The sequence below is a fragment of the Rhamphochromis sp. 'chilingali' genome (genome assembly GCF_963969265.1).
Source record: "Rhamphochromis sp. 'chilingali' genome assembly, chromosome: 2".
NCBI classification, from domain to species: domain Eukaryota; kingdom Metazoa; phylum Chordata; class Actinopteri; order Cichliformes; family Cichlidae; genus Rhamphochromis; species Rhamphochromis sp. 'chilingali'.
The window spans coordinates 58,718,567-58,740,783 of record NC_137930.1 but is presented as its reverse complement, the minus strand read 5'-3'; the positions used below and the strand labels follow the sequence as shown (position 1 = coordinate 58,740,783).

The following is a 22,217-nucleotide window of genomic DNA, read 5'->3' as shown; positions in this document are numbered from 1 at the left end:
TTGCTCTGCGAGACTGCCAGGACATTGAGCCTGACACATCAGAACTGCTGCTCTCTTGGTGCCCTCTTTCATTCGCACTATCACAGAGTCAAAGCCTGCAGAGACGAAGCTGTCCAGAGACTGAGCCCTGCTGGGTTTGACTGGGCCAAGATCCGATCAAGCCTCGAGGAGAGGGTCATCCTCTTCCCTGACTTCTACTTGCTATGATCTCTGAACCAATTCTAAAAAGGCCTCTGACTTGATTTGAGCAGACAGTCCCCCTTGAAAGCTGCCTTTGGTTTGGCTTCTGTAGCCTGGAACGGGAAGAGCAGGGTCAGGCTACACACAGGCAGGAGAAGGCTCAAGCAAAAGCAGTGTGAGGGGGAAAAAAAAGAGCTGATAGCCATGCTCCAGGTGCAGATGGCACACTGTTTTATGTGTGGCCCCAGCGGATTATGTCAGCGAAGCTACTGGAGGCATATAACATGCAGAGATCACACAAAAACATTGTCAACCAAAATTCAAAGATTCATTAACAAAGGTCATTTCCATGACAGCAAATACCTAATAGACAGCCAAGACTTTTGAAGCCACAATGAGGATATTATAAACAGGCTGAATGAAAAAAACCTTGAAGCGAGGATCGAAATTATAATTTTGCAGTCCTACTGGGTTGAAAAAATCATTATACCGCTGTTCAGAAATTTGTTAACAGCAGTTGCAATGGTAACATAACATCCTTTATAACATCACACCAACATATTGAATTTATGATACATTTAAACAAAAAGAAATAATTAAAATGGCAGTGAGACTATTTTACATAAAGTACAAATTATTAGCTAGTAGTGGTACTATTTCTACATATTGGGTTGATATGATAGAGGCCGACACTGCCCCTAAGGAGCTGGGGTTGCAGCAACCCTTAAAACCAATAACGGTCAGAGGTCAGGATAGGGGAAGCAAAGATCCAAGTCCCATCCTATTGTGTGACATGTTTCCTTCGCCTGCTCGCCCCAAAGGCGTAGTGTCAGGGTTAACACTTCAAACACTCAATATCTTCCCAAAACACAAAGGACACAACTGCTTGCCATTCACATCATTTCTTCCAGGAACAGAGATATGGATCCTTCCCAAAGGTCACTGGCAGCTGAAGTTTTAATGATTAAGCAAAGCTTTGTTGTCTGACTTTTTTCCTGTAGCAAATCTACTTTTAGGTGCAAATTGAGTAGTTTGTTCACTATTATGGTATAAAATTGAAGCACATTTTATATGTCAACTTTAAATTTGAATAGATGTCATTTGTGGCCGACCACAATTTTATAATTTGAAGGTAGATGATAAAATCAAATGTCAAAGGGGAATATATGTGTATGTATTTATATATGTTACCAGATAAAAGAACACATCTCCACAGAAACAGCTTTTTTTTGTTACCATAATGCCCTAATGCATATCTACATACATAGTATTATTGGTGCTTGCCAAGTAGAATAATCCAGGAATGACTCAAACAGTAATAATGTATAAATGTGCAGAGGGCAAATTGAGTGGGTGACTATAACACACCTACATATGTTCTTGAGTTCTTTTTTACTAGTAAGTGTTACAGCTTTCTCGGGAACTTTCCTCATTCTGCCACTCCTAACTCATGAATATTCTGCCGGCAAACATTTCAGAACGCTATGCCGCTATCTAACTCTCGTGAATCAGTCAAAGAGAGAGACAACTGTCCACAGAAGAGTCTGTTACACATTCATGAAATCATGCATCAGAACACAGATTAATCTCACAAGAACGAGATAGGATTTAAAGAAGGCAGAGGGGATTCAGGTATCAATCTGGTTAGCTTATATTTATTTATTTATTTATTTTTTTTAGCCTGCTGCAGTTTACTCTGGATGCAACTCAAAGGAAGCTCCTCTTTCCCTAGAATGTGTTTCTGCTCCTGAGGTGGTGATAAAACACCTTATTCTAAGGGTTGGTGAATACTCACTGTCCCTGGTGAAGGTGCTGATACCGATAGCTGCAAGCCCAAAACTAAAGGAAACTCCATATATACAGTTTACTTGCATCCCCCCCCTCCTAATTTTCGGTACAACCAAGTGGATAGGAAAAATAAAGAAATTTAAAAAAATCTCACAAGTGTGGTGGATAAATATATAATTGTTTGTTCAAGTGTGTTTTGCACAGTATGAGACCTTCCGATTGCTGCACCAAGTAGAATGCACTGCAGGCAGTCTCTTGAGGGAAGGTCTCATTTTCTGCCTCCTGCCGTGAAATATTCAGTCCGGCCTGAAATAATATGGGACTCGTTTCAAGGCTTAGCACTTTTCAAATATGCTGGCAATAATGGACAGGGCATCAAATGAAGCACAGCCTCTCACAGAAAGGGGAAAGAAGGTTTTGAATCCACAGCCAGGGTTTCACATAACACCATAGACAGCTGAAGTGCTCTCTACATATACAGTGTAGTGATTAATTTTTTTTTTTTTGGGGGGGGGGGGGGGGGAGCCTATAATTTCTAGTCAAACAGGAAATTCGGTCATTTTGTAGCAGTATTATTTGGTTTTCGAATATAAACACTGTAAATGTATATTGCAGTTTTATTTTTAAATGCCAGCCCAGCTTCAAATTATATTTCCATATTTCTCTTCTGCTTTTTGCATATCATCAAGGAATCTGAATTTCATTCGGCCTGAAAAAGAAAAGGGAACAAAATCAAGGGTGCGCCATAAATGCACAGAAATGGAGCGCGGAAGAATGTTATAGGAGGGGGCTCTTTAGTGAAAGGATTCAAGAATTTAACAATCCCACATCCTCTCAGCTTGTCCTTCATCTCTAATAATCAAGCTTGGCCACAGAATATCCCTCTGGATGGGAAAAAAACATGTTCCCTGTCCGCCTCTCACTCATCTTTAGACTGCCAGTCTTGGGTCTTTTCTCTTGAAGTCTTCTGTCACATTTATGACTTCAAACACTAAGCACAGCCTTTTTTTAAACTCACTGCCATGTCTTTAAAGCTGGATATCTTTTTTGCACTACATTAGCATGAGATGAAGGGGACTGTGTCTGATGCAAAGGGAGCCCTGAGAAGGCTAGACCACAGACACTGTGAACTGTTATTTGTTACCATACATCACACACCAAAGGCCACCTAAACAAGCTATACCTAGTTTCAGCTCAGGTGAAGGCTAAAGTGTAGGTCCATAGTATTCCCAATACTCTTGTGCAATGTAAGACAGAAAGCAACGCTTGCATTTGTTATGCATATCTTATGTGGCTGTATGTAGGTCCAGCTATTACTTATCATTACTTGTCTTCAATAGAAGTATTAAAGAAGGTTTTGCTATCTATCTATCTATCTATCTATCTATCTATCTATCTATCTATCTATCTATCTATCTATCTATCTATCTATCTATCTATCTATCTATCTATCTATCTATCTATCTATCTATGTATGGTTTAAAAACTCGAGAAACACTTTGTATCGTTCACGCACAGCAGACTGCAGTGACTGAGAACCCACGGTGAAGCAGGAGCTCTTGAAACCGGAGCGTCCACTGAGTGGCGCCGCAGCCCGCAACTTGCACAGCACAGGCAGGCAGCCTGCTCTTCCCCCCCGCTACACGCTGCGGGCTAATCCGCTCACTCACTCCGTGTTGGGTTACAGTGACAAGGGCCCTGTCTGAACCACGACTTTTAGAAAGATAATATTACAGGTAGGTGCAAGCCGCGGACCGTGTCACTATCGATAGACAAATTAAGCATTGAAAAACAAGACCATGACCCAGAAATTCTCGCTTTAATCGGGTCACCGTGCTCGTTTTCATCACTGAGTGATAATGGCACCTCTCACTGTCCTTACCATTTGAAGTCCCCTAACCGCTACCTGTAGCTTTTGGGGCAGAGAAAATTGTCCAGCTGGACGCCTTGTATTGGTGCCTTTGTGTGTGTTTTGAGCCATTCCTGCCTGCTGATAGCTTTATTTTTTATTTTTATTTTTTTCTCATCAAGTTGAAGGTCGGTCCCTCCTATCTAATAAGCTGCAGTAAGGAGAACAGCTATAATCAAGGATGTAGCCTCTAATGTAACTTGAATGAAAATAGATGCGTTTAAAGAAATTCGAATAAACTCGTTGTCGGCTAATGTAACCAGCTTGTTTGCAGGCAGTTTTCCTCTCACTATATAAACCCATAGTTACTGCTGTTGAGGTGCAGGGATATTCGACTTATTTGAGTTAAATTTAAAGTTGCGCTGAAACAAATGGTTAAATTTTTCCGCTTTCGTCTTTATGTTTTTTTTGTTGTTGTTTTTTTTTTACATTGGAAAGCACTTGGAAAAAGTCAGGTGCTGAAATCCTGGGATGCAAGCTGAAATCTTCCTCTGAAATAGGCCGAACAGAAAGTCTAGCTCCTACAGGGTTTTGTTCAGGGTTTCACGGAGAAAGCCCAATGCAAAGTGGGCCTACAGCCAACTGGGATGAATTCTAGGGTGGAACCTAAACAGATGGGAAATGGTATAAAGGTGAATACCAGGTCAATCTGAGCTTCACTGATAATGCTGTGGGCACTGCTCGTAGCAGTGTTTTAAAAGTTGACTTAAGAAAACAGATTGTATGGTCAGAATAAACTCTTAAGACCATATTGGAGCATTTTTTTTCCAGGCTTCTTTTGTCTAGATTGCCACAGGCGGAAGCAGCAGACACCAAATGGTCAAAAAATTGTTATCATTATGTTTGTCTGGAAAATCAGCAGAATGGGGGTGTTGATTTCCAGCGGGTGGGTTTTCCTTTGTCCCTTTTTTGTTCTAACCCAGATTTTCATATTTAACAGGCACACAGCTGATCCATCCTTCAGCACAAAACAGAGACAGTGAAGGTTAAAGCACTCTGCATGCATGGGACCATACTGCAGGTAATTAATATGTCAGCTCATTGAGGAGCTTCATCAATACATCTATCACTATATGAACTTCTGACTGGAGTAGCTCATATGGCATGCCGCATAGAGCACAGACTGGGAGTACATTTGTCCATTAGTAAACACTTCATAGAGTGTGTTGTGACTGGGGAGGCAGCGCGGCTCCTCTCTGTCCAGTTGCAGTCATTTTCGCCTGTCACCTCCTCATCGCTGTAAAAACACTTGCTGTGGCTTGGTAGATTAACAGAGAGCCCCCTAATGGAGTAATTACACTGAGCCAAACATCTATTTTTCACCTGTGCTCTGCCATTATTCTCTGTCCCCTATCCACTCCATTGGAAGTCACTTACTCTCCTTACAATGAGTTATCATTGACTGCCATTTAGACGTTCTGGAGCAATTTGTCTTACTGAGGCCACGCGCTAGCCTCATTGCAAAGAACAATCATTCTCCCTCCAATATATAAAACATTCATGGGAAAAAAGGAAGAGAAAATGCCCCACAAACAGATAGTAGAGAGTGGCTAATAGATACTATAAAGGTGACAGACAAGGAAAATAATGTAGGCGATTACTGGAGCAGCACCACCAGTACAAAAGCTTCAGGGACTCTACCACTGGAAAAAAAATCCTTTACGAGACAAATGTGTTAAATCGGTAGTATGCCAGATATTGGTGGTAATTGTTCTGGTGCGAACAAGTATAAGTCCTAAACTAAATTCAATGTCTGAACATTTACCATTATAATGTTATCTTTCACTTACTGCCATATTTAGTTTGTGTTCTGCAATGGGGTTATGAATGTAATATTTACTGTAACATTATGAAATTTCCTTTTTTGTTTGTGTATCTTTGACTGACTGGCTGTTATTAACTTTAAGGAAGTAGATGTTGTCCCATTAGCTTTTCTTTTTTCTTATGCAGTATTATAAAAACAAACCTGTCTCCTACACAATAAAAGTGTGATTACAGTCCAAAAATAGTGAATAATGTAGAAAATGTTAAGCTCAGTATGGAAGCCAGAGTAACTATAGTTGCTATAGCATAAACTGCTCATGGATAATGCACCTCTGAGTCAGATTGACACAGCTCTTACAAAGACAAGCATTTATTTTAGACACTGGGCTTCACTGTTGGGCACAATCCAACTCACATCCCACTCAGCTTCACTAGAAAGGGTTAATGGTGTTCTTAACTCGGTGTTTTGTTAGATTAGTCTCTCCCACTGCTTAACACAATGACAAATAACCATTATTCTTTTTCTTGCACTGATAATCAGGACAACTTAAACATTTCTTACTAGCAGAAGTGAAACCATTAATCCTCGGTGATACTGCCGATAAGTGGTGACTTTGGAGTAATGGCCCTGTCACCTTAAAAAAAGAGAGAAAATTTGAACAATTAAAACAAGATGCCTATTACATTTTGTGCATCCCATCTATTTGTGTCATCAGGAGGCATCAACCAGTTCTAATAGATTAAATAATAAAATGAAATTTTGTTCATTGTTATAAAGGAAGATATCTTTCATGCAGAAAAATAATGTTTTAATGCAGTAATTGGCTTTTTCAGGGTGGAATAAATAGAAAATATAGCAGTAAGTTTGTCTTTTTCTATTGGCTATATTGGCTATATTGTTTGTGTCAGCTTAAAAAATAAAGCAATGAAGATTCCTGTTGAGAAAGTGTTAACCTTTCCTGACTTAAATCTGGGGTGTAAAGTTATATGATATTCATCATAATCTTCAAAACTATTTACCTTTGTTTGAGTTTCATGCATATTATTAATAAATAAAATGTGTGTTTTCTTTATATCATGGCCATTAATAGTCAATTAATCACTAAATGTTATTTTCAAGTTATAATGCCCAAAACTGATTAGTTTAGCTTCACTATTAAGATAGTTATACTGTTTTTTTTGTCTTATACTAAATTAAACCTCTGGTTTGTATTGTGTGCTAGGAAAAAACAAAATTTGTTGCTTAATTTTGTGCTCTACAACGTTTTAGACCCAAGCATTTGATGAAATCGTTTGATAGCGACATAATCAAAGAAGCAAATTATTTGAGGTAAGTTGGAAAATTAATGAAAACCAAATTTATAGCGTTGTTATATGGCGTTACATACCAAACAGTGATTTAATCCACAGCTAGGGTAGACAACAATGAGGGAAAGATTCATTTGTAGACTCTAATCTTTTTTTTAATCTTTGCCTGCAGTACTCTGATTGTAACAAACCATAACTGCCCCTCTCTCAGATGTGCAACATATGTTGTGGTTTATATTGCAGTTGTATGTTCCTAAGTTGGAGTAGTATAAGGTCTATCTGAAAGTACTAGACACTACATCATTCACTATGGACCTTTTGAAAACATTCGTAATGGACTGTGAAACACAGCGATAACTGTTTAAATATGAGCTAACCACCAGTGCCATAAGGAAATATTCAAAGACCTACATAGGCTAATTGAAATTCTCACAATGCAATTATCTTCTCCATCATATATTCCATTTGCCAATATGGTTTTCTCCCAGACTAATCTGTTGTTGTTGTTGATACCCAGAGGTGTTGTACTGAAGGATGCTAATAATCACATAAAATTAAGTTTTCTTTTTTTATTAAGTGCAGTTTGACATTATACGCATTTCTTTTTTCATTTAACAACTTTAGATATCTTACATATAATAAATATTCCCTTCATGACATTCTTTTCCTTAAATTAAGAAAAAAGACATCAATTTCACTGTACATTTGTTGATACTATATTGTTAGCCTCATTGACAGTTTCGTGATAACCGACACAGTCACATTCTCTTGGGTGTAATTGATTTAATATTAGAATAATATGAAAACATACCTGCTTAATTGCTCAGGGCTGTTCAAGATGGGAAAATCTGTTCAAGTTTGAGTTTCAGTCATTTTTATTCTTGTTTATTTCATTAAGTACACTGGCATTCACTGAGAGTCAAAGTAGAACTAATTAGCCAGCTGAATATTTGTGAGTTAGCCCATACCACCCTTAAAACAGATGGGGAAGAAAAATCTGCTTACCACCTGATTAATCTTTATGTGTAATTAGTTTTATATATAAATTTGAAAGAAATCTTGTCTAAAATCATATCTAAAAGTGATGATTGATAATAAAAGTGAAATATAAAACATCTAAACAAATATACTAGGTTCAACAGCATCCCTTGCATCTATCCTGTTTGAAAATATAGCAGCTTTGGAAGCCATTATATAACATAATTTGAGAATCTACCTACCATTACATACAAAAATTGTATTTTCATAGTTCTTAAAGTCTTTTTATTATATAATAATATTCGTGACATATCCAGCATACTTTGTACCTTCTTATTCAACAAGCCAAACTCATGATTCTTTGCTACCAGCACAGTTCCATGCACTCGATACTTAGTATTTCTATAGCGGTAGCTATGTTTTGATCAAAGGGGTTCAGGGGCCTGAGTTTGAAATCCCCCAAAGCCCATTTTGGCTACTCTTTGTTTAGCCCATTGGCACTCTGACCCCATGCTTCTCAGACTTTGAACTCAAAGCTTGGAAAAGCCGTATCGCTTCTTTAAACACATTATCAGTGGGCTAGGTTTTAAGAATATCACTAATCTAAGAGAAAAAAAAAAAAAAAAAAAAGAATATCACTAATCATCTTAAGGTTTTAGTGCAGTGTAGCAGTATAGTTAAGAGACGGGATCCATTTACTGGCATGGGCACTGTAAGGAATTTTCAATGAAATCTATGATAACCTAATGGCAGCAAGTGGTTTGTAAGTTTATGTATTCAGATTAAAGTAGCAGTGTGGGTGCAATTTTGTGGAAAATACAGCATATGAATATCATGGGGCATGACTGTATCTGCTTAGCATCTTCCAAGTAGCATCTTAACACATGGTGCCCAGCATTTTTTTCTTCTTAATTTCACTTACTTTCCTCTGAAATGGATCCAGTAGCCTTCAAAGTACAACACTAGAACTTTGCCCTTATCCAAATCACATAAAATGTTTTTTCGTGCATATTTCCCATTTCATCTTCCGTCTCCAAAACTAAAAAATTCAGTGCACTGAAACCAGATTCACTAATGCAAAAACAGTCATTAAGACAAAATGTAACATTTAGCATACTTTGTGTATCAGGTTAATACCTCTTCCTACACATTAGAGAATCTGGCTTGGATTTTAATGCCAGGCCAAGTTTAAAGTTTAATATATTTTGTATAACTGTCAAGAATTTGACATGGACCTTTTGAAAGGGTATCCTTCACATATTTAGATAATATACTGCAAGCTAATTGACTTATTTTTTTAATCTAATATGTGAATTTAGAGTTTTCTTTTTGCCTCTGGATGTAGAGTATAACATTTTCCTCTCAGTAGTCAAATTTTTTTTGGACTAAAAATGTATTTTTCTACTTCTATTAACTGTTCAATAACTTTAAAAAAAATTACAATGGGGAGATTTGCTTTGCTTTTTAAAACAATTTACAAATCAACTTTAATTTTAGCATTTCTCTGGTCATTTTTCCAGTGTGTCATCTACTCATAATAACAGTTTCTAGTTTCTATATTCAAATTTTTTTTAATTTCCTTTTGACCTAAAGTGGGACCATACTGTGCTTTTTCAAAAGTGCTAGTGACATGTTACAATTCTAGTTAGCAACTGAGTGTTTCTTCTATTACCAGTTGTCCTAGGTTAATGCAAAGCCTTGTTTTGACCCTATCCTGTTTGCCATGTTAATTATTTCTTTCTGCAGTTGTGGGTATTCTCTGAGTCTTGATTAAAAAGTCAGCAGCTTGACTATCTCGGCATGGATTTAACAATTAGGAGAGCATCATTCTGAAGACAACTGTGTATGCTAACACAGGCTTGTCACTAAACAGTATATATGGAAAGTATGTAAAGTGCAAATAGCCCCCTAAGATGGTGTCTTCAAACTGGATGTTATTGTCATAGCCAGCAGGCATGAGTTGCTGCATAAAGTCAAACAGCCATACTTTGTTCGTGTTAAGAAGTCAGTGAAGTCGTAATAAGAAGACACAAGAAAACAGTGAGAAAATGAAAATAAACATCACTTCATTCGTTACCTCAGTAAACAGTTTTCGGAGGTGTTTTCAATATATGTGAATATTTGAATTATGCTTCCATTCCCACTCGTCATACCTGGCCAAAGGACCAACCAAAATGACCTGAAGTTTTAGGGGTTTTTTTTGCAATTTGTATCATCAGACAAGCAACCCACTGCACTCATGGTGTCACAGCGTCACTAATCTAACACAAATGTAAATAATGAACAGCACACAAAACTGAACTGTACAGATGGTGGAAAAAACATGAAGAATTTAGCATGACAGACTAGACATAACAGTGTATAAACCTAGCTCAATCCCGAAATGTCCCTGACAAGCCCACATGGGAAACAACAATATAAACTCTACACTTCCTGCAACCCTTCCTAGTAATTAAAAGCCTATTTGAGTTAAAATGTTTTGTCTTAATTCACAGTTATAATGAAGCAAAGTAAAAACAGAATTATTGTTTGCTGTGTAGTTGTATCTAACACGACTGGTTAGGGGTATGTGACTATATCATGTTAAAGAAATGTCATGTGGTTTGAAAAAAGGCAGATTAAAACAAAACTAGATATACTAATTGTGAGATACTCTCTTAAGCTTTTAAATTTCATATCACAGGCTTGATTATCCTACATTTATATCCACTCACATTATTTTTTCACTGAAACAGATAATGGTCTTTGTGACCTTAAAAAAATGTGTACATGAACGTACGATTACATGCACGTCTCTCTTGGCCCTTTCACTCGACTCACACCTCTTGAGTCTCAACAGTTCCTATGATTAAGATTTGGCACCTTGAATTACATTGTCTTCATCTAGAAATATTTCAACTGCATTTCTGCCGCTCTAAAGGGAGCTGAAGATAAAGGAGAAGAAGGTAAAAACACATCCTGTTGTGTGAATCCTAGAGAAGGCCTTGAACCCTGCCATTCATCCCTTTCACTTCATCAGCTGAGTCTAATTGCCAGAGAGGACAGGATACCCAGGACCCAATTGTTCTTTATCCTCTTTGGAGCCTCTGAGGCATGAAAAGCGAAAGGCCTGCTTTTGATCTTTTTTTTTGTTAGTTTTTTTCTGTCATCCCCTACTATCCTTTCCCTTAGAATGAGACACTCCTTTCACACTGTGCCCCCTTCTTCATCCACGCAAAATAATTATCAAGCTCTGCTTCATCAAATAATGGTGGATATTGGAGGTCATGATTGGGAGGGCCAGAGGTCTGCAGGGTGGCCCTAGGATGTGGTGAAGCGTCCATCTAATCTTAGAGGCAGGATCCTTAACTGTGGCTACCTTTATATACCTTGACCCTCGGTTTTCGTTTGTCTGTCCTAATGAGACCCTCTCATGCAGCCAGTGCTATAGAGGTCTTGCAATGGCAGGGTTGGGAGGCCAAAGTACAATGAGACGTAGGGCTGGGCTGAGACAAGGGCACATCTGTGCTATCTTATTAAGCCTTGGAAAAGAGCTCATGCGTTTCAACGGCCCATGCGCTCTGAGAGCAGATCTATTGACACCTACTTGTCCTTTGCGGTTAACACGTTTCTGTGACGAAGGAGGCACACCCAGGTTTTTGTTAGAAGCAGTTGCTGGCGTAGCATTTAGTATGGCAAATTATTTAACATGCTTTGGACGACCATATGTAGAGATGAAAGATGAAAAAAGCAATTTAGCAATAATAAGACAACCCCTTGATCTAGAGAAATGACAAGGATGTAAGAGCCAAATTTTGCAAAAAGAAATAGTTTTCATAGCTGAAAATTGTGGATGCCAAAATATGTCTGAATACACAATTTTGCTTGTTTGTTTGTTAATTCAGAAGCATATTTGAAATATTTGTATTTGTTACTTAAGGACTAGTTGCTATCCATGTCTTAAGCATTTGTAGAAATTTTGCAGAAATTTGACAGAATGAAATGCTTACTAAAAGTCTAGCTGAAAAAAAAAATCATATCTTGACGTACTTTGTGAAAAAAACAATAACAAAAAAAAAACAACGGGACATAGGATAACAACCCTAACGATCTGTCTACATTGTAAAAGGGACAGCATGATATACTATAAGTAGACAAATGACAAACAAAAACACAAGTAGGCAAACAAAAACCTTTAAGCAATCATGTTAAGCATGCCTAACATCTGAGCACTGTGTGAGAACAAAGCAGGGCTCCTGTCAGTGCATCGATCCACTCCTGAAGGCACACATCCATAGCTCTCTGATTGCTCCCTGCCTCTTGCGTCTATCTCTCTCCCCCGCGCCTCTAACTCTCTGCTCTGGCTCCTTTCTGAGAGTGGGCTTATTGATCTAGCCTACTTCGTTGGAGTTAACTCACTGATAAAGCCTGACCAAGGGCTTCCAATGGCCTAAAAGAGTTTGGAGAGCTAGCGAGAAAGGTCATCGGAAAGAAAAGTCTTTATATTAACAAAAATATTTTGTCCTCATGTTCATTCAAGTTGGTTTATTAACTGTACAGACTCAGGTTTTTCAAGTTGTACTGAATTATTGTCTTCCTATGTTGACGAGGCTTTTAATTGTTGGCAGCTGAAAGAGTATAGTTATTCATCCTAAGCCATTAACCCTTATCAGATTTGATTAACCTTTCATATTATAGTCCTTATGGAAGAGTTAGGGTTACTAATTTGAAAAGTGTTATAATGCCAAGTAGACTGGTTAGAATCTTAAAATTTTGCATGATTTTGGGATGTTGAACTTGATAAAGTCATTTATTTTTTAAACATGTTTTAGTTGAGTAGGTAGTAGGAAATCAAATCAATATACAGTATGTATATAAACCATAATTATTTGGTTCACCTGCTTACTATTTACATTCTATCCATGACTGTACTGATGAGATTGCATTATGTATGCATCTAATCAAGTGGTTAAATCTACCTTCTGAATGCACTGTACTGACTCTTGCAATGGTTTTGGCATCGTTGTGCAAGGCATTTGTCATTCTCTCGTTCCTGATAACTCACACACATCATACAACAGGACTTTTGCAGTGAATATATTGAGCAGAATTCACACTGTAGTAAATCAGTAGCTTCAGTGATTCATTCATTCATTTGTAAGTGCAGCTGAAGTAGTCTGGCACAATGCACTGAGTTACACTCCTTATTTAAAAAAAGAACTTGGATCTGTAAAGGACTGTGTTTGCTATAATAAAGTAGAGGAATGCTATTGTAATTCAGCTTTGGTCAGTGACCTGACCAGGCTGGTAAAGATAGCATTTGCAGATGAGTTATTAAAGCTTTTCATTTTAATCGGTGGTTTATTCTACTATGAGCCACCTCTGGTATGATTCACTAGACATGAGGAAATAATTCATGATAAAATAAAGATTTAGAAATATTCTTACAACTATTTTTAAGTGTATTGCAGTCCTCAAAATAATAAAAAATGTCTACAATTTTCACCAGAAAGCTTACACAATGATCTCAAAAATCAGTGTTTCTTAAAAAATGTGACTCATGTTTTGTGTGTCAGTATGTGTAATCGTGTCTCCAGAGTGTGATTACATTGTATGTCAGTTTGTGTATATTTTTGCAAGTGTGTTGTGCTGTCATGTTTGTGGCATTCCATGTGGGAGGGTCTGTTGATAAGTAAGCCATCTGTAGTGTTCTGCCGAACGACATGTTGTAAAGCGCGATTTGAGAGTGTGGAGAGACTTGACTTGACAAATCTTGGCACATAATGAGACAGAAGGGAGTAAAGGCAGAAGTCTGTCCAGAGATAAACAATTAGATTTGTCCCTGAGGTAAAGGCCATGCAATGCAAGGACTCTCAGACTAACAAAATCAATATGGCTTCCAGTAAGAACACTCAGGGGGTAGAGTGATGAAGAGGTTATCATTCATTTCTCAGATTAGGACACACATACAGAATGAAGAACAGTCTCGCTTTAAAAATCAATATGATCACTGGCATGAAAGCTGCTTGTCAGTGATGGATAGATTTGAAAGTATGCATCTGCTATTCAACTGTCTGTCAGATATAGTCGGTGTAATGAGATGTGATAACATAGATCAACAGGGATACTGAACTGAGCTAGTCAAGCCAGTTTTCGTCAGCAGCCAATTGTGAGAGGCTCTTAAAGGAGACAGCACTGGGGAATGATATTTTCACACCCCCATATAAAACCACAATGGAGCATGAGCCATAGACGGAATGGGCAGTCCCTTCACATTGCATTCCCTCTTAGGCCCTGCCCAGACTTGCAGGTCTAATCTAACATCTCACCACTGTTCCCAGCAGGGCTCACAAGGGTAGCACTGCCAGGGCAAGAAGGGTTGGACCGTTAGAGGAAGGGTGTCCCATGTTGCGCATGGACTGGCTTTAAAAACGACAACAAAAAGAGACAATGAATGGTTTTGGGGTGGGAGTGGGGGCAACCGCAACTTGTGTGCAACTGCTGTTAGACAGCGAAGTCTCCTCAGAGACGCTGAGTCGCTGACCATAAAGGTGTGAGTCTGCGCCGCGGCCAGCCTGTCACCTCATCTCCATGGAAACAGTGACGTGGTACCCCAGTGGGCTTGTTTCTGCTGTGGCCTGGAGGAGCAAGATCACTTGGGGATGTAGTCTGGCCATCACCTGGGCTTCGGGGGGGCGGGAGGCATAGCTTTGATGACCTTCAACAACCTGCCAGTCTGTCATCGCGGTCTGGGGAATAACATGAAAAAAAAAATCAGCTAGGGATTTGTGTAAAGACATTGTTCACTGGGCCATTTTAGCTTTGGATGAGGTTCTTTGTTCCAATGGGAATCAAAGCTAGTGAAGTATACTTTTCAAACCATTTCTTTCCCCTGTATTACCTTTACCTTAAGATTTTATATAAGATTTTTATATGTGAAAATTTAATAAACTTAAATTTGGCGATTTATGATTAAACATTTTGATTGAAAATTCAATTTGTTATATTTAAACTGCAATATTAAACAAATTCCAATAGAATGCACGTCTGGACACAGTACAACCCAACAGTTTAGTCTGGAACATTTTTATTATACGGAATCTACACCATATCATCATCAAAATACTAGGGCACTCTCAAAATGTAATAAATAAATCAGTTTTTCTTAGTGGAGATGGAGCTTTAACTTCATTATTGATTAAACATGCCGATCTTATTATTGATGAATTAACTCTTTAAAAAGTGAATTCTAGAATCTGTTGAAATTGTTGATTATTGATTTTCTTAGACCAGAAAACTCAATAATATACTAATTTCAATGAAAATTTATAACAAAAGAAACCCCACACACATTGTCCACATTCACAATTGAAAAGCTGGATTTTGTAACTTTAGGCATTATTTATTTAAAAATGAATGATATGATAAACCAGTTTTTATATGTGTTGCACAATTTATATATAATTGTCTTTTAAATTGATCATTGCTTTTTAACTTTTGCCACTCTATTTAAGAAAGATATTTTGGTTCCTTTTTGTGGTTTATAGAGTAAAACATCACAAAAGAGGAATGCATAATAGAGAAACTTGCTATCTTCTTCGGTTTCAGGGATGTGCACACTAGAGTAGTAAAAATTCAGCATGATTAGATACATAATCAGGAACATCAGAGTAATTTCAGTGTAGTGTTATAGACTATTGTTGGTATCACTGTGATAAATTATTGCCAAATGGAATCTCAAATCTTCTTCATTTGAGTGTAAAGCAGCGCCATCCAAACCATTCCCTGGAGACACTTGTGTTGTATTATCTGACAAACCAGTACAGGAGATTCTGTGGAAAAATCTGTGCTTTCTTCCTTTCAGCCAAAAAGAAAGAGGGTTTTGAATGGAGTGGTGATTCTTTATGCAGAGCTGAGACGCGACACCTACCAGACGGTGAGAGATGGCAAGCCCTAATAATACAGAGCTGTACAATGGTTCTGACAGGCGAGCAATAAAGCAATCAGGGTCCCAGGCATTCCAAATCTCTTTACCGCCCACCCTCTAACAGACTGAGAGATGGGCGGATGACCTGTGAGCTGTCAATCATGGGGGATACCTGCTGGAGCCTGATCAGGGAGAACTGAGGGCACCAGTCCATCAGATCTGTTTTCACACTCCAGACACTAACATTGCAAGCATAACCACAGACACAAAAAAGCTGCACCGCCTCGCTCTTAATTAGGAGATGTGTGTGTGTGCGTGTGTTGTTTGGGGGTGGACTTGTTTGGTTTAAATGGGTATGGGAGTGTCTTAGATATAGGGGGGATAGTAAGTGGAATCCCAGTGAGACAGAAAATAACCTTTTCCCTTGATTTAGGAATCAGGCATTGATCTGTCATGCTGTTTTGTACAAGTAAGAGCTCTCTCAGCATTGCTTCTCTGTGTGTATATGCAGTGTGTGTATGCGTGTGTGTGTGATCGGGGGGTGGGGGGGCTTGTTCATTAGCTATCTGTAGCCCATTCCAGCAAATAGATCACCATAATTCTGTGGTTAGTTAATGGCTTTCTGGTGTTTCCTCTAGAGTCTTCCTGTCTGAGGGCTGACTGCTAAAACTCCTCCACTGTTTTTTTTCTCTTTTTTCCAAGTGGGGAGTCTTGTGTTCTGCTGCCTAACTCAGAAAATTGGCTTCAGCCAGTGGCCAAGTCTGCGAGCAGTCTGGCCACATGGATTCACATTAGAGAAGTAAAAGCAACATCACAAAAAACATGCTGATCTGACATACTGTCTCACTGACTGGAATCATATTGGATCTCCACATTGAAAACCTGTCAGTAAAAGGATATTTTCTCACAATAAGTAGCTATATTTCATTGTTCTCTTTCTCCCTGGAAGACTTTGAATTTTAAATTTAACAAATTTAACAAGTTCAACATTAAATACATAAAAGTGAGACGTTATATGAATTTTGTTTTTATTCATAGTTTTTTTTATTGTCTTTCCTTGGATGGAACTAAGTGCAATACTTTTTTCAGATTCACTGAAACTCCATCAGGCATTAGTATAAAATGGTCTGTAAGTACTTTTTCAAACTTTTTGGAACAATGTTTAATCATAAAATGGGTCGATGACAGCATTAACATGAAATGTTATTTATTTGGAGGAGAAACCAGAGCTCCCAAAGAAAACCCACAAAAACTTTCCAAATCCACACATCTCAGCATCTGGGCTGACATCAAGTATTAATAAATCTGTAAATTCTTTGACAGGTCACAATTGCATCTTGATTGATTTGTTTTTTTGTAAACTTTTTCCCTAGAAGAGCATTTTTGGACTTTTGTGTCCTGCACTTGTGTAGTGTGGGTTTGACTTTGAAGAGCAATGCCAAATTCTATATTTCAAGCAATGGCTTGCCTTTTTCTTTTGATGTTTGCCAAAAAAACTTAAATCAAATGAAATTGATTTAATTTGAATGTAAGTCACAGAAAATCATCATCTAATTTAATGGCTCACTTTGTTATTAGTTTGTTTTAGGTAGGTTTGTTATAGCTGCCCATATAGACTGATAGCATATTGATCCCAGTGTCTTCATTGATTTTGGTTATAGGTCCAATTCTTTATTGATTTTCTTATTTATTCTTGGTCAGTTTTCTGTTTGGAAAATACAAACCTACACATGTTTTCATTGTCAGCATGACTATTGTATTACCTGAAGTCTGATTACTGAGAAGAAACAGAAAAACAAAACAAAACATATAATTCATTTAGATTTCCAAACGTTTCAGTGCTGTTTGACCTGCTGGTATTTATTAAAAAATGTTGCTTTTTAGCTAAAACTGGATCTTGAGTCCCATCTATTCTTATCCCCACCAAGGACAGGTGATTGCTAAGAAAGGCATTATATTTTTGGGCTCTGTCCATCCCGTTTGTGTGAATGCAATATCCCAGGAATGCTTGGGATAATAAAATGAGGAAATCTCTTTAAATTTGGCCACAAGTGTCCAAGGGCTCAAGGATGAACTGATTAGAATTTAATCATAAATTGTCTACTAGAAAAAAAAGAGTGATGAATGGAAATAATGAGACATTCTATCCAAAAGACCAGAGGCCATCCAAAAAAGAGACCACTCACAGTAAGTCTGTAACTTCTTTCACATTTGGGTGGTTATTTAATTTATAACAATAGTACTAGGTGTCTACCTTGAAGCTTTATTGATTGTGGATATCTTGTAAATTATAAAACATATGTATGTATTTTATGGCAGCACGGTGGCACGGTGGTTAGCACTGTTGCCGCACAGCAAGAAGGTCCTGAGTTCAATTCCACCATCAGGCCGGGGTCTTTCTGTGTGGAGTTTGCATGTTCTCCCCGTGTTTGTGTGGGTTCTCTCCGGGTACTCCGGCTTCCTCCCACCGTCCAAAGACATGCAGCTTGTGGGGATAGGTTAATTGGATAATTCAAATTGCCACTAGGTGTGAATGGTTGTCTGTCCCTATGTGTTAGCCCTGCGACAGACTGGCGACCTGTCCAGGTTGTACCCCGCCTTTCGCCCTATGACAGCTGGGATAGGCTCCAGTGCCCCCCGCGACCCAGAAAAGGATAAGCGGATGGATGGATGTTGTATTTTAGAATTTTGTGTTTCTTTATAAAGAACAACAACTTCATGTGCAGCTTTGTTGGCCAGGCAAACACATAAATGGAAGGTTTTTTGTTTTACTTAACAAATAGACACACTGCTATATACAGACACACATATACATTACATATGCATATGCAGTATGTATACAGAAACATAATATAGAAGCATACAACTCCAAGCAAATAATTGTTTGCTCTGCACATACTTAATTGTTTCCTCTTTTGACTCTCCTTTACTTCATATGAACTATACTCGGCTGTTTCTGCCAGCAAGTCTACATAAAGCAACTGTGCATTACACGTTCAAAGAAAAATATCATAAATCACATTTTTAATTGTCCATGTTAAAGTAAATGGGCCTAGGTCTAGTATTTAGAAGGCTATAATAAAATACTGCATAGAGTAAGTGTTGTGTTATACGTTGCCAAATAAGGAGTGCAATGTCAGTCTTGTTTTAATTCTACAAACTCAATAATTACTACTGATTTAATTTCACATCAAATCATTTTCTGACTGAAGATTTCAAGGTTGCTGATGTCAGCATCACCACATCCAGCATCACCACAGCTGGCTGTGACAGCTGTGATGCCACTGAGATAACCCTATATTATACGTTTACATCACTGCCACACAAAAATCCACTGAGGTCAGAAAAGCCAAATTTGTATAAGTAAGGAGTTGCTGGTTAAGTTCATCAGACGTTCTGCTGTTGAGCACCAAGATGGCTGTAATAGCAATTGTCGTCTGATTTTTGCTTGTTGACAGATTGCCTTTTGATTGGTCTTTAGCTAACTTTGGGTATGAAGTTGCTTTGAGATACAAAGCTGATTTCCTAGTTATGAGTGCAATATATGTGGTTAAGCTGAGATCCTGTGGGACTTTCAGATACAGTCGGACGAAATGGTAGTGGCTAACCAACTGGACATAGTGGTGGTAGACAAATAGAAGAAGACGGCCGTAGTGATAGATGTAGCAATTCTGTATGACAGCAACATCAGGAAGAAGGAAGACGAGATGCTTGAGAAGTACCAAGGGCTCAAAGAAGCGCTCAAAAATATGTGGAGGGTGAAGGTAACAGTGGTCCAAGTGATAATCAGAGTGGATCCCAGGAACAACATTGGAGATCTCAGTCCAGAAGAGTGCAGCCAAAATACTTTGTAGAACCCTGAAGCTCCCAGGCCTCTGGTAGAGGACCTGAGCTTGGAGGATAGACGGCCTGCAGGGGCGAGAGTGTATGTATATATATATATATATATATATATATATATATATATATATATATATATATATATATATATATATATATATATTTACTGGTGTCTCTATATTTCTGTTACAATACATGCAGGCAGTTTGTGCTATGGTAACTTTACTTCAAGACTTGCTTTCAGTGTTATTCATATGTCCAGTAGGTTGTGTAAGCTGTTGTGTAACCCTTGGTACCTTGAGAGCCTGGACCTTCCTTGGAGCATGTCATTGGGAAAAAAATGAGTGAAAAAATGTTGATTCTAGTCACTTACTGTACCTTTGTCCAGGGCAAAGGTAAAGCATGGTGCAAAAGACTCAAGACACCTCTCATTTCTTTAAGTGGTCTTAAACAATGTGTCTCCTGGCTTTCTGGGGCTTTCTTTCAAAGTTTTCGTTTGTACATTGGCTGCTTTTTCTCTATTTTTTATGCTAGGTATGTAGTGTAACAATTTTCGGGATGAATGTTTTTCAGTCACTTAACACTGGCCTATGACTCATCGAACCATGAAAAAGCACCTCACTCAAAGAATGAATATGTTTGGTGTCTGCACACAACAGGCAACTTAGCAAAGAGCCAGTTTCAAACTACTACTTCTGTATCTTTAGTTACTTTGACTACTTAAAAAGATTTGTTCAATCTATGAAAAATGCCAATGGTAACACATTTTGACAGGCATAAAATATTTTTGCCCAACAAGTGGTTCCTCCAAAATTGGCAGATACTCCACTGTGTTCAGTGTGTAAATAGAAAACTGGCAAAAACTAGAAACTCTGGACAAAAGAAGAGGTGGCAGGACTAAAGACTGCCTATAGCAGGTAACTGAAAGTGATATATGGAAAAAGTACAATCACTTTTTCTTCCCAACTTTGTCATACAGTTACAACTTTTATATGTATAAATAAGAAAAAAACCCCTGACATATGACCTGAGAGATACGTCTTGGCCATTACCTAATCCATGTACAGTTTGCCGAAGCCTTGTCAGACAGGGTCTTAGTGAAACGATGACTGTCAGGAAGATATTTTTAAGTAAGTAAAACAGGGAGAAGTGTGCCAGATAACACAAGACATAGACAGAAAATGGGTAGCAAGAGGTCTCGGAGAGTGATGAAACTAAATTTCTCTTGGCCTCCTTTGTAAAACTTTTTTATGAAAACACAGTTGTGGCACTGTTATGGTTTGGGGCTGTATTTCAGCCAATGGTGTTGGGGATCTTGTCAAAACTGATTGATTAATGAACACAGAAAGGTATCGTGTGATTTTGATCCCCCATATAACACCATCTGGAAAGGGTTGATTTGTAGCAACTTTATTTTTCAGCTTAACAATGATCTCAAACATTCTGCCAGTGCAGTAAAAACATATCTGGATAGGAAAAAGAAACACAAAGAAACAATATCAGTTATGGATTGGCCGCCTTTAAGACTACTGAAAGGAATGACAAGAAAGCTTACCTAAAGAGGCAACACTGAAAACTCTGTCAGGCTCTACTTAACTTCTTAACTCATTAATCTTGCTTACACGCTTCTGTTCCTCTGCAGAGAGCTGTTGTTTAATACAAACAGTGCAGTAGCTGACGTTAGCAAAACGCTAACGTCAGCTACTGCACTGAAAAGATGATAGATATCCATTTTTGGGAAACTTAGGGTAACAAACATATGCTGAAGCAATGAAAGCATTGAGGAAGACAAATGCATTACATGTTTATCACTTTTTGTGCATGTCACATTGTTGCTATGAAATGCATTGGTGCATATTAATACCAGATCATATTAACATTATATCCTATGTGAACAGTTGACCTAAAAACTTCTGCCTGCATTGTATCTCAGTCGTTTTTGACAGTGGATGATTAGTTGCAGAAGTCTGTACTTAAAATGTCCCAAAGGTTTGCTTTCAGTTCTCCTTCACCTCCTTCTGTCTGGGAAACTACATGACTTCTAAAGTCTGATGTACAAGTTTACCATGCAAAGAAAGGCTGGTCTTTTTCCTTCCAGTTTTCTGATGTCATCCTGTTCTGAGAACCTGTATTTGATCTTCTGCAGCTGGCAGACCAGCTGATATGCATTTTATATGCCAGTGAAAAGAGACTTTACTGGACCATTTACCATCTGACATCACTCTGAAGTCTGGTTGAGGTACATCTGTCCATTGAAAGCAATGTTTAAAAGCACAGCAAGTTTTTCACATTTTTAAGTCATGCTATATAACTAAACATATATATCTGCATATAATGATTTTACCTGATCTCCAGACTTTCTTTAGTTTACTGCCAATTTATATGGTTATTTTTAAAAACACAGTGATTACTACTTTATTGCTAAGTGATTCTGCATATTTTTCCAGGGTTTCACAAAATGTTCTTTGTTAAATTTTGGAATGCATTCCAATATGCAGAGGGGTTTAACAATTAATGATAACTTTGTAATGAATTATAATTGTA

At 38.0% G+C, this 22,217-nt stretch overlaps 1 protein-coding gene across 2 annotated transcripts in view; it reads left to right on the top strand.

The window, feature by feature from the left end:
- Positions 1 to 3,648: 3,648 nt before the first annotated feature.
- The window catches only part of LOC308385727 (uncharacterized protein), a 48,633-nt gene continuing 30,064 nt past the window's right edge, over positions 3,649 to 22,217 (top strand). For both annotated transcript variants that reach the window (XM_080864859.1, XM_080864860.1), the window contains exons 1-2: positions 3,649 to 3,704; positions 4,818 to 4,898. In XM_080864859.1, the coding sequence (XP_080720985.1) occupies positions 4,882 to 4,898 (17 nt within the window). In that variant the 5' untranslated portion in view covers positions 3,649 to 3,704; positions 4,818 to 4,881. The remainder of the gene's footprint in view (positions 3,705 to 4,817; positions 4,899 to 22,217) is intronic.